This window comes from Sciurus vulgaris, assembly GCF_902686455.1.
Source record: "Sciurus vulgaris genome assembly, chromosome: 2".
Taxonomy (NCBI): Eukaryota; Metazoa; Chordata; class Mammalia; order Rodentia; family Sciuridae; genus Sciurus; species Sciurus vulgaris.
Genome location: NC_136462.1, coordinates 203,838,311 through 203,850,420, shown reverse-complemented (window position 1 = coordinate 203,850,420; position 12,110 = coordinate 203,838,311). Strand labels below are relative to the sequence as shown.

General features: G+C 59.7%; 1 protein-coding gene across 1 annotated transcript in view; it reads right to left on the bottom strand.

The window, feature by feature from the left end:
- RTEL1 (regulator of telomere elongation helicase 1) overlaps window positions 1–12,110 on the bottom strand; it is a 34,397-nt gene that overhangs the window by 2,379 nt on the left and 19,908 nt on the right. The window contains 19 exon segments of the mRNA XM_079128036.1: window positions 88–286; window positions 1,212–1,304; window positions 2,026–2,186; window positions 2,277–2,427; window positions 2,537–2,660; window positions 2,829–2,944; window positions 3,029–3,175; window positions 3,436–3,513; window positions 3,796–3,873; window positions 4,000–4,085; window positions 4,227–4,267; window positions 4,371–4,484; window positions 4,591–4,723; window positions 6,341–6,422; window positions 6,514–6,588; window positions 8,463–8,518; window positions 9,544–9,641; window positions 10,537–10,615; window positions 10,736–10,774. Of these exon segments, the coding sequence (XP_078984162.1) occupies window positions 88–286; window positions 1,212–1,304; window positions 2,026–2,186; window positions 2,277–2,427; window positions 2,537–2,660; window positions 2,829–2,944; window positions 3,029–3,175; window positions 3,436–3,513; window positions 3,796–3,873; window positions 4,000–4,085; window positions 4,227–4,267; window positions 4,371–4,484; window positions 4,591–4,723; window positions 6,341–6,422; window positions 6,514–6,588; window positions 8,463–8,518; window positions 9,544–9,641; window positions 10,537–10,615; window positions 10,736–10,774 (1,950 nt within the window).

Here is a 12,110-nt window from a genome sequence, read left to right as displayed (position 1 = left end):
CCCTAGCGATCCTCCTGGTAGGTGCTCCCCACCCCCAACAGCCGTGGTGCTGTGCCCGTGGCAGGAGGCCTCTGCAGGCTAGAGTACCTTGGAGCAGGGTGTGCTTTCTGGGGTCCTCAGCAAAGAGTCTTCCGAGGCAGGCTGCCAGGGCTTGGAAGTCATCAGAGCCCTTGTAGTCCTGCAGGGCCTGGGTGAAGGCGTCAAAGCTGGCTTGGCTCAGGGCCTGCTTCACAGCCACCATGAACGACCTGGCTCTGCCCGCCTGCACACCAGCTGCTGGCTCCTGCTGGGCACATACAGAGGCCCTGTCAGGGCCAGCCCCATCCCTTCTGCTCTTGTGGTACTGCCAGGAGAGGCCTGCAGGGTCCACTGTGGCTCCCTGCACCTAAGGTCCAGGGCAGGTACAGCTGAGGGCAGCTTGCAAAGACGGCTACTTCTCAGCAGGCTGTGCCCACTTGCTCTTCCCTCAGACATTTTCTCCTGATATATTTATTTTGAGACAGGGTCTCACTAAGTTGCCCAGGCTGGCTAGACACTTAGGATCCTCCTGCCTCAGTCTGCCCAGTTGCTAGGATCACAGACATGGCCACCATGCCCAGCTGGGCCTCACTTCTGCACACCTCAGACCCACAAGGTTCTGTGGAAACCAAGGCAGGGCTGGACCAGACAGTCCCACCAACCCCACCTAGCGTTTCACAGCCAGTCTACTTCCTGGCCACACCAGCCCTTCTGGGGCACTGTTTGGTTCTTCCCAGAAGCTGAGGGACATGGACCAAGGCAGCCACACTTGGGGCTCTCAGCAGGCAAGGGGCCTCCCGGCTCAGGTCATGAGTCAGCGGCTCTCACCTGAGACTGGGAGCGCACTGCACCTGCTCACAGGAGGCAGGTCAGTGTCTGTGCTCAGGGAAGGCAAGGACATGCTGTACTTGCCACCACAGCTGGAGGGGAAGTGGAATCATGGCCAGCTGCAGGCTCCAAAACAAATACGCCCAAGGGCCAGGCCAGATCCTGGCTGGAAGGAAGAGGGGCTCTCAAGACACCCACAGAAGGAAGTGCAAACTCCAGCCCCAACTCTCATCTCTGCTGCCCAGAAGTCCACCTGCTGGGGTGGACTGGCTCACACCCTGCTCAGTTGGGGACCACGGGCACAAGAGTCAGATTCCCAGACATGTCCCTGAGCAGCCAGTGTGGCTGCAGGACAGCTCACCTACCGGGCTGACCAGCCGGATCTTCCTCCTTCCTCCTCTCTGCAGGTCAGCCAGCCTCTTCTCTCGCTGGAGGGGTAGGGCAGTGTAACCGAGTGCCTGAGGGGGACACAGTTATGATCCCAACCCCAAACTCAAGGATCCCCAGGAGCTGACAGTCTTCTGAACAGGGGCCCTACAGGGGAGGTGTTATGCTCAAACCCTGGTGGCAGCACTGTGACTCATGACCCTGGTCCTCATTAGAGCAGCCACAGAAAGGACGAGTCTGTGACACCTGCAAGCTGTCAGCATCCAGGGCAGCCCCGAGGCCTGCACAGAAGGCATGGAGAGGCAGGAATGCTGCCAGCAAGAGGCAGGAAGCAGGGAGGGAAACCAAGTCAGGCCCATGAAATATGGGCTTTGGGGTAAAGGCCTCCAGAGGGGAAGAACTCAAGGTCCCACTCCAGACCAGGCCCAGAGAAAGCCAGCTTTGGGTGCAGTAGGCATCAGGGGCCACCAGACCCTGAGTGGACTGGTGCCAGGCTGACCTGCCAGGGAAGCATAGCATGGTGGGGGCACCACCTGAGAACCAGGGTGTGTCTCTCCAGAGACCTCATGGCCTGGGGCTGAGGGCACACAGCACAGCTAGGCGTGATAAACCCCCATCGACCCACGGGAAGGGGATTTACAGGGGTATATGGAAGGAGGCCAAGGTCAAACGGGCAGGACCTGGGCAGGTTTCAGAAGCCCCAGCATCTACTCCCAGGCACTCCCCAGTTCTCAGCCTGCACCCCCAACAGGGGCAGGCCTCAGCACCAGGCACCCGGCCCCATCCCCGCACCTCTTCCTCCCTGGGGTGGACCACATCTGGAAGTGCCTCAGCCCTCTGCTCACTGTGCTCCAGGGCAGCCAGCAGTCCTGTGGGCCTCTGCTGGGCAGGGACAGGCTCCTGCTCGTACTCCACACACAAGCTCTTCTCAGGGCTCCCCGGGGATGGCGATCCTGCAGGAGCGTGGAAATGGCAGCAAGGCTCACAAGGGCCAGGCAGGCTGCGCCTCTGCCCAGGGTGGCCCCAAACCCAGCCCCATGAACCTGTTGGCCTGGGCCTCAGGCTGGGCACATGCACATCCAGACTTGTGGCTTTCCTAGTAGAGAGGAGGGTGCTGGGCAACTTGGCCATGGAGACAGCAGCTTCTTCCCTACCCACACCTGGGGCTGCAGCCAGTGGGGCAGGTGCAGGCATCTGCAGACAACAGGACAGGTGGGACCCGTTTCTGTGGCTCTTCAGAGGAACCCCAATCCCTCCCCAGGCAGGGCACAAGGCATGGCCAGCTGAGCATGTGGGAGCTCACAATTTTCTGAGCGACACGGAAGAACTGCGCCACATCCCGAATGACGTGGCCAAAGCTGTTGTACACCTTGAGGTACGGGCGCACCCAGGAGGGCAGCTGGGCTCTGGCGTCGGCATAGGCGAACCTGGAGGGCCAGTGGCCGTCAGCTTGGGTCCTCTGCCCTTTGACCCACTTCACAGGGGTTAGGTCCCCAGACCTTTGTTTGCCAGCAAGAGTCCTCCAGTGCAGGACTCCAGGGGGCTTGCGGCCCACAGAGGGCCTCGGGTGGGGTGGCCGGGGAGTCCTGCCATACCTATGGTCACACAAGAAGACAGCCCCGTAGTCCTGGCGGTGCCTGATGACCCGTCCAATGGCCTGGTTCACAGCCCTGGATGCCTGCTGCCGGTACCACTCCTGCCCAGAGAGGAACTGCAGGGCAGGGGCAGGGGCACCCAGTCAGAGGGGCTGTCACCTGTCCCCTGCCCACCCCGCTCTGGCCCTGTGGTGTCTCACCTGGCCTCCAGCCCCACTCTGGCTCCTCATCTCATCCAGGAACTGCATCTTGAGGACAACCCGGGGGTCCATGCGCGGGGGGTATGGGAGGCCCGTGACAACCACACCTCGGCCATTGCTGTCTGAGAAATCCAGCCCCTCGCTGGCCTAGGACATGGGCCAGAAGCTGCCTGGGGCAGTGGAGCTCCCCCTCCTCGAAGGCCCCACCTGGGCTCAGAGCTCTTCCCAAGGGTCCCTCTGCACCCCAGCCCTCAGCCCCGTCTCTCAGGCATGGTGGCATGAGAGGACGCTCCCTCCTTGCCCCAGCTACCCCGGGCTCAGAGCCTCCTGTGCCCTGCCTGTGCAGGTGAACATGTCCCAGAGCCCAGAGGGCCCGGGGCCGGGGGGAGACGATCACCGAGCCTCACCTTGCCCCGGCACACTGCAAGGAAGGTGGCCCCGCTGGACCCTGGGGAGGCGACCTGCTTGTAGTAAGCCTCGATGACCTGGAAGGAGAGGCCGGTCAGCCTGAGCCCTGACCCTGAGCTCCTCTGCACAAGGGAGACTGGGATCCCATCTTCCAAGGTGGGGGAGCCAGCAGGTCCTGCAAGCACCGTCACTACCGGTTCCCACTGACCATGCCCAGCACCCAGAGGCTGCTAGTGTTTCCCAGAAAACACAGGGACCCCAGAGCCAGGGTGGCTGCGGGGCCTTAGACACCAGTGCAGTGTCAGCAGCTCTCTGGGCAATACACCCAGGGAGGTGGCAGACCCTGGTGGAGCACAGACCTCCGAGAAGCTGCCTTTTCTTCTGGGCTCCACAAACAGTGGCTTGAGCCCCTCCACCTTCCTGGCCAAGTCTCGTGCCTGTAGGAGGAAGAGACCATGTATGCACAGGCTGGTCACTGCACAGGCCAGACTTGGGCAGCGGTGAGGCTGCAGCTGGGCTTCCCTTGCCCTGATCCCTCCCCTGAGGACGCAGAGGGCATGCACCTGCCAGAACTCCAGGCTTTTCTCCATGACAGGGTAGGATGGGAAGAAGACCAGGAGCCCATGGGGTACCACGCGGGCAATGTTTCCTGGAAGCATGGTGGCCATGGTCAAGGCAGAGGTCCCGCAGGCTCTTGGGAGAGGGGACTGGTTGTGCCAGTCCTAAGCGAGGCTCTGACACCATGCGAGGGCTTGTCAAAGGGGGTAGGCTCAGGTGGAGTGGCACTCACCCAGAGCCTTGCCCAGGGATGACAGGCACTCCTCAGAAAACCTGCGGAGCCAGGGAGGCTGCTGTCATGAGCCAGGGATGTGCGCCCAGGGTGCAGCCGCACCCTGCACCCCACATCCCTGAGGCCCACACCAGGATCCCTTACCGTTTATCAAATGCAGAACTTAGCTGGGCTCCATCGGGACCTTTGGGAATAACCCCCACCCAGAGCTGGTGCTTGTCGATGACATGTGGGTTCTCCAGGCGGACTGGGAAGGGGCTGAAAACGGGCAGAGGGAGCAGTCAATGGGTGGCCCCTCGATCAGGCCAGCACCCCCACACCCAGCTGTCCTCAGCACTGTGGCTCTGGCAGGGGTGACCCGTACATCTGCATCTCCAGGGTGAAGGAGGACAGCGGGGCCAGTGTACCACTGGTGAGAATGAGGGTGTGGACACCCTGGCGGATCAGCTCCCTCATGCTGTGGCCAGGACTGAAGCACCAGTAGCTCAGCACCTTCCCTGGTGGGGAAACGGGGCATGAGGGCAGGGCAGGGGGCTGGCTCCTCACCCTCCTGCCAACAGGACGCAGCGTGCAGACGTCAGAATGAAGGGTTTTCAGGAACCCAAACTCTGCTGAGAGCTGGGCATCCCCTTGGAAGACAAGGGGCAGGAGGTGGGCACAGGCAGACACCAGGAGAACCCTCAAGAAAGGCCACTGACCCCACACCCCCACTTCTCTGAAGCCATGAAGTGGGGCACAGGGCTCAGAGCCGCTCCACCAACAAGCGGGGTCCAGTCTCCCAACAGTCCAAGCACCTCTGCAGAAGCCAGGGGAGCAAGCTCCAGACTCTGGTCACACCAAGACAAACAAGGCCACCACCCCCAGAAGCAGCCAGCAGTGTCCCAGAGCACCTGACCCACAGGGCCTCACAGCGCAATGCCCCTGCTCACTCCCAGCAGTCTACAGAAGCTCTGGAAACCAGAGCAGCACCAGCTGACAAACTCTAAACGAGACCGAAGGCAGATCCGGAGCTAGCAGGTGAGGGCACACAGCCCGACGCAGGGCCCTTGCCCAAGCTCAGGATGCGGTCCCACATGAGCTGCCCCACCGGGGTCCATCAGGGTTGCCTCACAAGGATCACCTCCCACCACGAGGGGCTGATTTCCTATTGACACCCACCCTCAAGAGGCTACCTTTGTTTTTTTTTTTTGTTTTACTGGTACCAGGGATTGAACCCAGGGGCACCCAACCACTGAGCCACAACCCAGCCCTTTTTATTCTTATTTTTTATTTTGAGACAGGGCCTCACTAAGTTGCTGAGGCTGGCCTTGAACTTATAATCCTCCTGCTTCAGCCACCCAAACCCTGGGATTACAGGGTGCGCCATCAAGCACAGGTCGAGGAGTCTGCTTCTAAGAAGCCACATAACGTAAGTGGAAGGAGCATGCCTGACTCAGCCCCTCGTTCCAGGGACCCCCGGCTTCATAGATGCCATTCCTGATCCAGGGTGGGAGGCCACACCCGAGGCCGTCAGGGTCAGGGCTCCTGGCCACACCACAGCTCTGGGCTGTTCTCCAGCCCTGCCACAGTCCTACGTCCCCCAGGCAGTCAAACCACAGCACCCACACCTGAACACCCACTGGGCTGCTTCTGCTGTGACCCCCAAGTGAAATGACAGCTGGAGAAAGAACAGCCCCACTCAGGGAAGGACAGAGGCCCAGAGGCCAGGGAGGGTTGCAGCTGGCAGAGGGGCACACCTGGAATGTGGGCCCAATGCCAGCTGAGTTAGCAGCTCTCAGGGGCCCAGGCATGAAGCCACTTTCTGCTGGCCACCAGAACTGACCATCTCCCAGAGGTGGGGCCATCTGTACCCTAGAGCCCCTGTGCTTCAGACACTAAGCCAGGGGCATGCTACGCCAGACGCACGTGTCCCGGGCAAGTGGGAGGCTTCACTGGGTCCTGGCTTTGTCGCTGCCCACCAGGTAACTGGACAGGTCATGTGCCTTCGGCCTCCAACAAGGTCCCTCTAGTTTTCCGTGGGCAGGTGAGGTGGCCACAGGTGCCTGACTGAGGGCAGGCAGTGCCAGTATGGATGAGGCCAGAAGAGGAGCGGGTCCAATCCCACAGCCTGCTACCTTGCTTTCTGGATGTGCTGGCACTCCAGGTGACTGACCGCTGAGCTGCCCTCCCGTGTCCTGTGTCAGGGTGAATGTGCACCTGGAGGGGCAAGCATGTACAGCATCCTGACCCCCCTCCTCATAGCTCTGTGGGACTACCACACTGCCCACATCCTGGAAGCAGTTCCCACCTTGTAGGCCTGTGAGATCCCAGGCCACGCCACGGAACCAGGGTTGCCCTCTGCAGAGTCCACACTAAACACAACCTGAAAAGCAAGGAAGTCCATCACAGGGCCAGGGCTGGAAGGAAGCCTCTATGGTGCTGGGAAGCAGGCCCTAGCCCTGCGTGCAGGAACACATGAGCCTGGCTCACTGGTCACCCTGCCACCAGGATGACAGGCAGGCACTCAGGGCCTCCCTAGCTCACCTGCCCGACAGCATTCCCAGGACAAGAGGCAGCACCTCACACCCCTGCTCCCCACCAGGCTGACCATGTGCGGAGAATGCAGTGGCCCCCAGGGCCTTTCCTCTGCTGCCTCGGTCACCCTCTACCCTTTACCCAGATCAATCTCAATGCGTTTCAGCCAAGACTACAGCAGGACGCCCAAAGGACAGCAGTAAGCGACCTGAAGTCCACCTGGCGGAGAGCTGCAGCACCAAGAGACAAGGGAGGAGGAGCTCATTATGGCCAGCAAGGGGCAGCTGTGGGCAGGAGTGGGCTCCTGACCTGCTTGGGGTGGGGAGCAGCCCAGCAGGGGCTGAGACTCCTGTTCACTGGCTCCATCCACGGAAAGCGGGCAGAAGGCAAGTGCCCTGTGCAGATCAAGGGATCGACACTCAAAGTCCTATGGAGCTGATGCGCCCAGGACGGTTCAGAGAAAAGGGACAGCAAGCGGCCGGCCAGCAGGGCTCTGTCCAGCATGCCAGCCAGGTCAGCAAGGGATGCAGCTTCAGAGCTGCAGGAAGAGCTGGGCAGCTCCCCAGGGGAATGTTTGTGCCCGAGCTGGGGCTGCCACCTGATGATGAGAAACCCTGGGGAAGGAAGCAAGAGGAGAGCCGCCCAGGGGCTGCCAGGACCTGGAGATGGAGTAGGTTCCCAGGCACATTAGAGGCCCGGGCCCAGGCTGCCCGAGCCAGGCCACCGCCTGCACCAGCATGCCCTGCAGTGTGGGCAAGGTGTCTCCGGGACCTGGGTGTGTGCCCGTGACAGCAGCCTGGCATGAGCACCAGTGTGGCCAAGAGCCTTCGTCCTGAGGCACCAGCTCTGCACCCCGCAAAGTCGCCAGAGTGCAGCTGCCCGGAGGCCCAGCTGACAAGCCACGCGTGGGAGGGCAGCTGGGCGCTCCACCTGGCTCAGCCCCTGCCCCAGGCCCTCACGGGGCCCAGCAGGGACTGCTCCTGAAGGGCCCACTGTCACTGCTGCCTTCCTCATCACCACTGTCTCCAGGCCCCAGAGAGCCTCCTGGCTGTGCTCAGCACTGCCCTTAGCGAGAGTCCCCTCTGCCTGTGGGAGAAAGCCCAGGACACTGCCTCCAGCCTGATGCCCACCAGGCCTGCCCCGTGCCCACCTGCAGCGGAGGCTGAAGGAGGCTCTGATTTACCTCAAGGTCATGTCCGCACCTGCCCTGCTCCCCACACCCCTGAGCCACAGCCCTGTCAGGGTTCCTGTCGTCCTTCTCCATCAAGGCTCCAGGACGCAGGGAGTTACTGCCAGGCTGCTTCTCGAGTACTTTGTGCTGTCCCCAGTCCGGATTCCACTGTCATGCTGCCCCCCAGCCACCCTCATCGGGGCTCACAGAACACAGTGCCTATGTGGCCCTGTCCTGAGAAGTTATTCAGGAAGAGCTGTCTCCAGATTTCTCCTGGGCTGGACCCATCTGGAGCCACTGGTCTGTCTGTGGGCAGGGGGTCCTGCCAGCCCTTACTCTCCATGGGACCCAGCACCACACTAGATGCGTCTGGCCATTCAACAGTCAAGCACAGCTAGACTTGTCCTCCATCACTTCCCTAGAGGCTCATGGTGTGTTCAGGCTGAGAGGAAATGAGCTTATATGTGGTGTGGGGACCTTTGTCCAGACCCCAAAGCCCTGCTGACTTCCATTTGGAAAGGGGACCCACGTAGTCTGAAGCCGTCTCCTACCTGGATGATGTCTGCCAGCTTCTGCAATCCCACGGTGTTGGCCAGCACTCCCGCACCTGTGGGGCAGTGGGCAGGGAAGGCTGTGCATCCCATGGGACCACACTACCAAGCCCTGCCTCCTGCCCAATGGGGTGATCAGATTCCCCAGCAGGTTCAGGCACAGGGCATGGTAAGAGGGCAGCTGGCCTGCTCTTTCCAGATTGTCAGGAAGAAGACCAGGGGGGTGAAGTCTCCAAAGGGGTCTATGGAACTCAAGGAAGGCTCTGTAGCCAAGTACTTGTAGAAGTCACCCTTCCTCAGTGCCCAGAGGCTCAGCAGGTCCTGCATTTCAAACTTCCCCAAGACCCTGCTCAGGAGTGTGGCCATGGAAACTTGGGAAGCCCTGAACCTCATAAACCAGCAGAAATGGAACTTGGGGTGGTGTGGTGGGAGAAGCAAGCAAGGTCCCCAGATCGTGAGTTCCTCTTTAAAAGGGGACTATGTGGTGAGTACAGAGGCTCACACCTGTTATCCCAGTGGCTGAGGAGGCTGAGGCAGGAGGACTGCAAGTTCAAAGCCAGCCTCAGCAACTTAGCAAGACCCTGCCTCAGTATGAAAAATAACAAGGGCTGGGGACATGGTTTAGTGGCAGAGCAACCCTGGGTTCAATCCCTGTACCAACAACAACAACAAAAAGGAGGGGCCTTGCTGGCACACACCACAGTAAGAAGCCACCAACAGCAAAGCTGGAGCACATCTGCTGGCCAGCACCAATGGCCAGGCACGGGGCACAGTCCGAAATCTCAGCTTGGGAGGTTGAGGCAGGAGGAGGCAAGTTCCTGGACAACTCAGTCAGACCCTGTCTCAAAATGAAAGCTATCGACTGGGGGTGTAGCTCAGTGGTAGAGCACCCTGGGTTAGATCTCAGTACAAAAAAATAAACAAGTCAATAAACAGCAAAACGGTCAAATGGCACTGACACCGCCAGGTCCCAATCAGAAGGGCAAGCTCCAAGGCCAGACGCCTGCTCACAGGGAAGGGGGACAGCCACTGTCCCTCTCCTGTCGGCACCACCACAGTGGCCGACACTGTAGAGACTCACGTCCTGCCAGGTGCTGGATGATCTGGTCCAGCGAGTCCAGGATGCAGCCCTTGGTCTGAAATGTTATCTGTGCCTCAGCAAACAGCTCAAAGATGTAACTGCCGAGAGGAGAAAGAGGACCTGAGCCTGGCAGGGCCCACAGGCCAGCAGCTTTCTAAGTGTCCTTCAGACAGGAGCAAACTGACGCTTCTGGGGAGAGTAATCCTGGGTAAGAGGTCTCTGCCCTCAGGAGCCACGGGTAGGGAAAGGAGAGCAGGTCCTGGACCAAGACCCAGGTACCCAAGAGAGGGCAGGCACCTGGGCAAGGGACCCACCCACAGAGCTGCCAGGGTGCCCTCAAGCTCTCTGGAAAAAGACAGGGGAAGGACAGCAGAAGCTACAGCAAGTGGGCCTTTGGGGGGCAAGGCAAGGCAGGCTAAAGGGCCAGGCTGGAGTCCTGAATGTCCTGCTGAGGAGCTGGGCTTCACCTGTCAGCCATTGGGAGTCCCCACAAGGCTCAGAGGAACAGACCAGCTCAGGCAGAAGGCAGCAGCCCAAGGCCTCCCTCAACAAACCCAGGCCTGACCCAGCATGGACACCCGCTGTGCTTCAGGAGAGAACAACCACATGGCCTTGTGGCCGTCCCTCATCAGCCTTCAGGAATGCCCTGGCTGGAGAATCCAGACTGGGGGCCTCCTGGCCTCCTGAACAGACCGACGCTCTGCTGGTCCCCAGGGGACCCTCACTCTCACAGGCACCTGCACGGCCAGCAGGGGCGGGCCAGCAGAGGGAGGCTCAGGAGCCACTGCCGCAGTGTGCGCCAAGCCTCCGAGTGCTCCCCTCAACTGCGAAGAGGGGGCAGCCACCAGGGCCTCAAAAATCGAGACAGACTCAACTGGAGGATGTGGCCCAGGCACGGGACTTCAGCACCTTGTAGACTATTGAGTTCAGAGCCCAGTGTCCCCTCCAGCTCCAGGCCCTGCCTGGAGTCACAGGGTTTGCCCTGTCCCTCACCTCCCAGGCTTGGTAATGCCACTGTCATCTCCAGGCAGCTGGACAGCATCGATGGCGCCCTCCAGGCGAAGCAGGATCACTGTGGGTAAAGGGGGTGTCAGGGGGTCAGGGGGTCAGGGGGTCAGGGGTGGGGGTGGGGGTGGGGATGGGGGTGGGGGTGGGCCCACCCAGCCGTGGGGGTAAGGAGGGCGGCACTTACTCTTGAGCTTGGCGATGTCCTGCAGCTCCATGTGCAGCCCTGGGTGAAAGAGCAGCACATGCACAACTCTGCTTCTTCCCAGCTCCACCAGCACCACCAGCTGCCCTGCGGAGGGGGGACCCAGCCAGAGCTGGGTCCACACTCCACCTCGCAATAGCAGCAGGAGCACACACGGTGGCCCTTAGAAATACGTATGTGAGCACACCAGGCAGGCGAACACCCTTCCAGCTGTGTCTCCAAGAACCCGGAAGCAACTACCAGCTGTGACCATCGGCAGTTTGTGCTGCATCCAGCTGGACCTCTAGCACAAGGGACAGCATGCGTGCTGGGGCCTCAAGAGGGGGTGAAGAAGAGGGCAGGACAGAACAAACACTTTAAGCAACAATGGCCAGCTGGGTGTGGTGGCACAGGACAGTGATCCCAGAGACTCTAGAGGCTGAGGCAGGAATATTCCAAGTTCAAGGCCAGCCTGCACCACTTAGCAAAACTTAGCAAAACAAAACAAAAAAGTCTGGGGGTATAACTCAGTGGTAGCATGCTTGCCTAGCATTCTGAGAAGATCTGCATCCCAGAGAGCACAGGAGGAGAAAAGTAAAGGCAGAGAAATCCATGAACTCAGGGTGCACAACCTAGAGAAAAACCCCACCCAGTAACGGAGGCCTGCTCATCAGAACCGGGGCCAGAAGACAGCATGGCCACTTCCTCACCCACCAGTGAGACAGTCATGGCCCCAGAATCCCAAACTCAGCAAAAATGACTTCAGACATTCTCAGAGGAACAGAATTAGAAATCTGTCACCATGCTGTTCTCTGAAGAACTATTAGCCACACCACAAACAACTACAATTGCTACTTGCCAATTAAAAGAAGAAACAATATGAAAGAATTGTTAAAAGTCCTTCAGGCAGGGGCTGGGGAGATAGCTCAGTCGGTAGAGTGCTTGCCTTGCAAGCACAAGGCCCTGGGTTTGATCCCCAGCGCGCACACACACACACACACAAGTCCTTCAGACAGAAAGGAAACATCAGAAGAAATCGCGGACCATTAGAAAGGAAGAAAGAGCAACAGAAAGAGCAAACCGCTGGGTGAATTCAATGAGAAATTCTGCTTTTATTTTTGAGACAGGATCTCATAATCACCTGGGTGGCCTCCAGCTCCTGGGTCAGTCAATCTCCTGCTTCAGCCTCCTCAGTAGCAGGACAACAGGCATGAGCCACCATGCCTGGTGAACAATTCTCTTTTCAACTGCTTGATGACTATAAGCAAAACTCATCCTACTGCCCTGTGCACTTCCCTGGCCATAGAGGTGTGTAAGTAGACAACTGGACGTGAGGCTCTAGATGAACGTGTAGAAGAAGTGTGAACCTCATCAGATC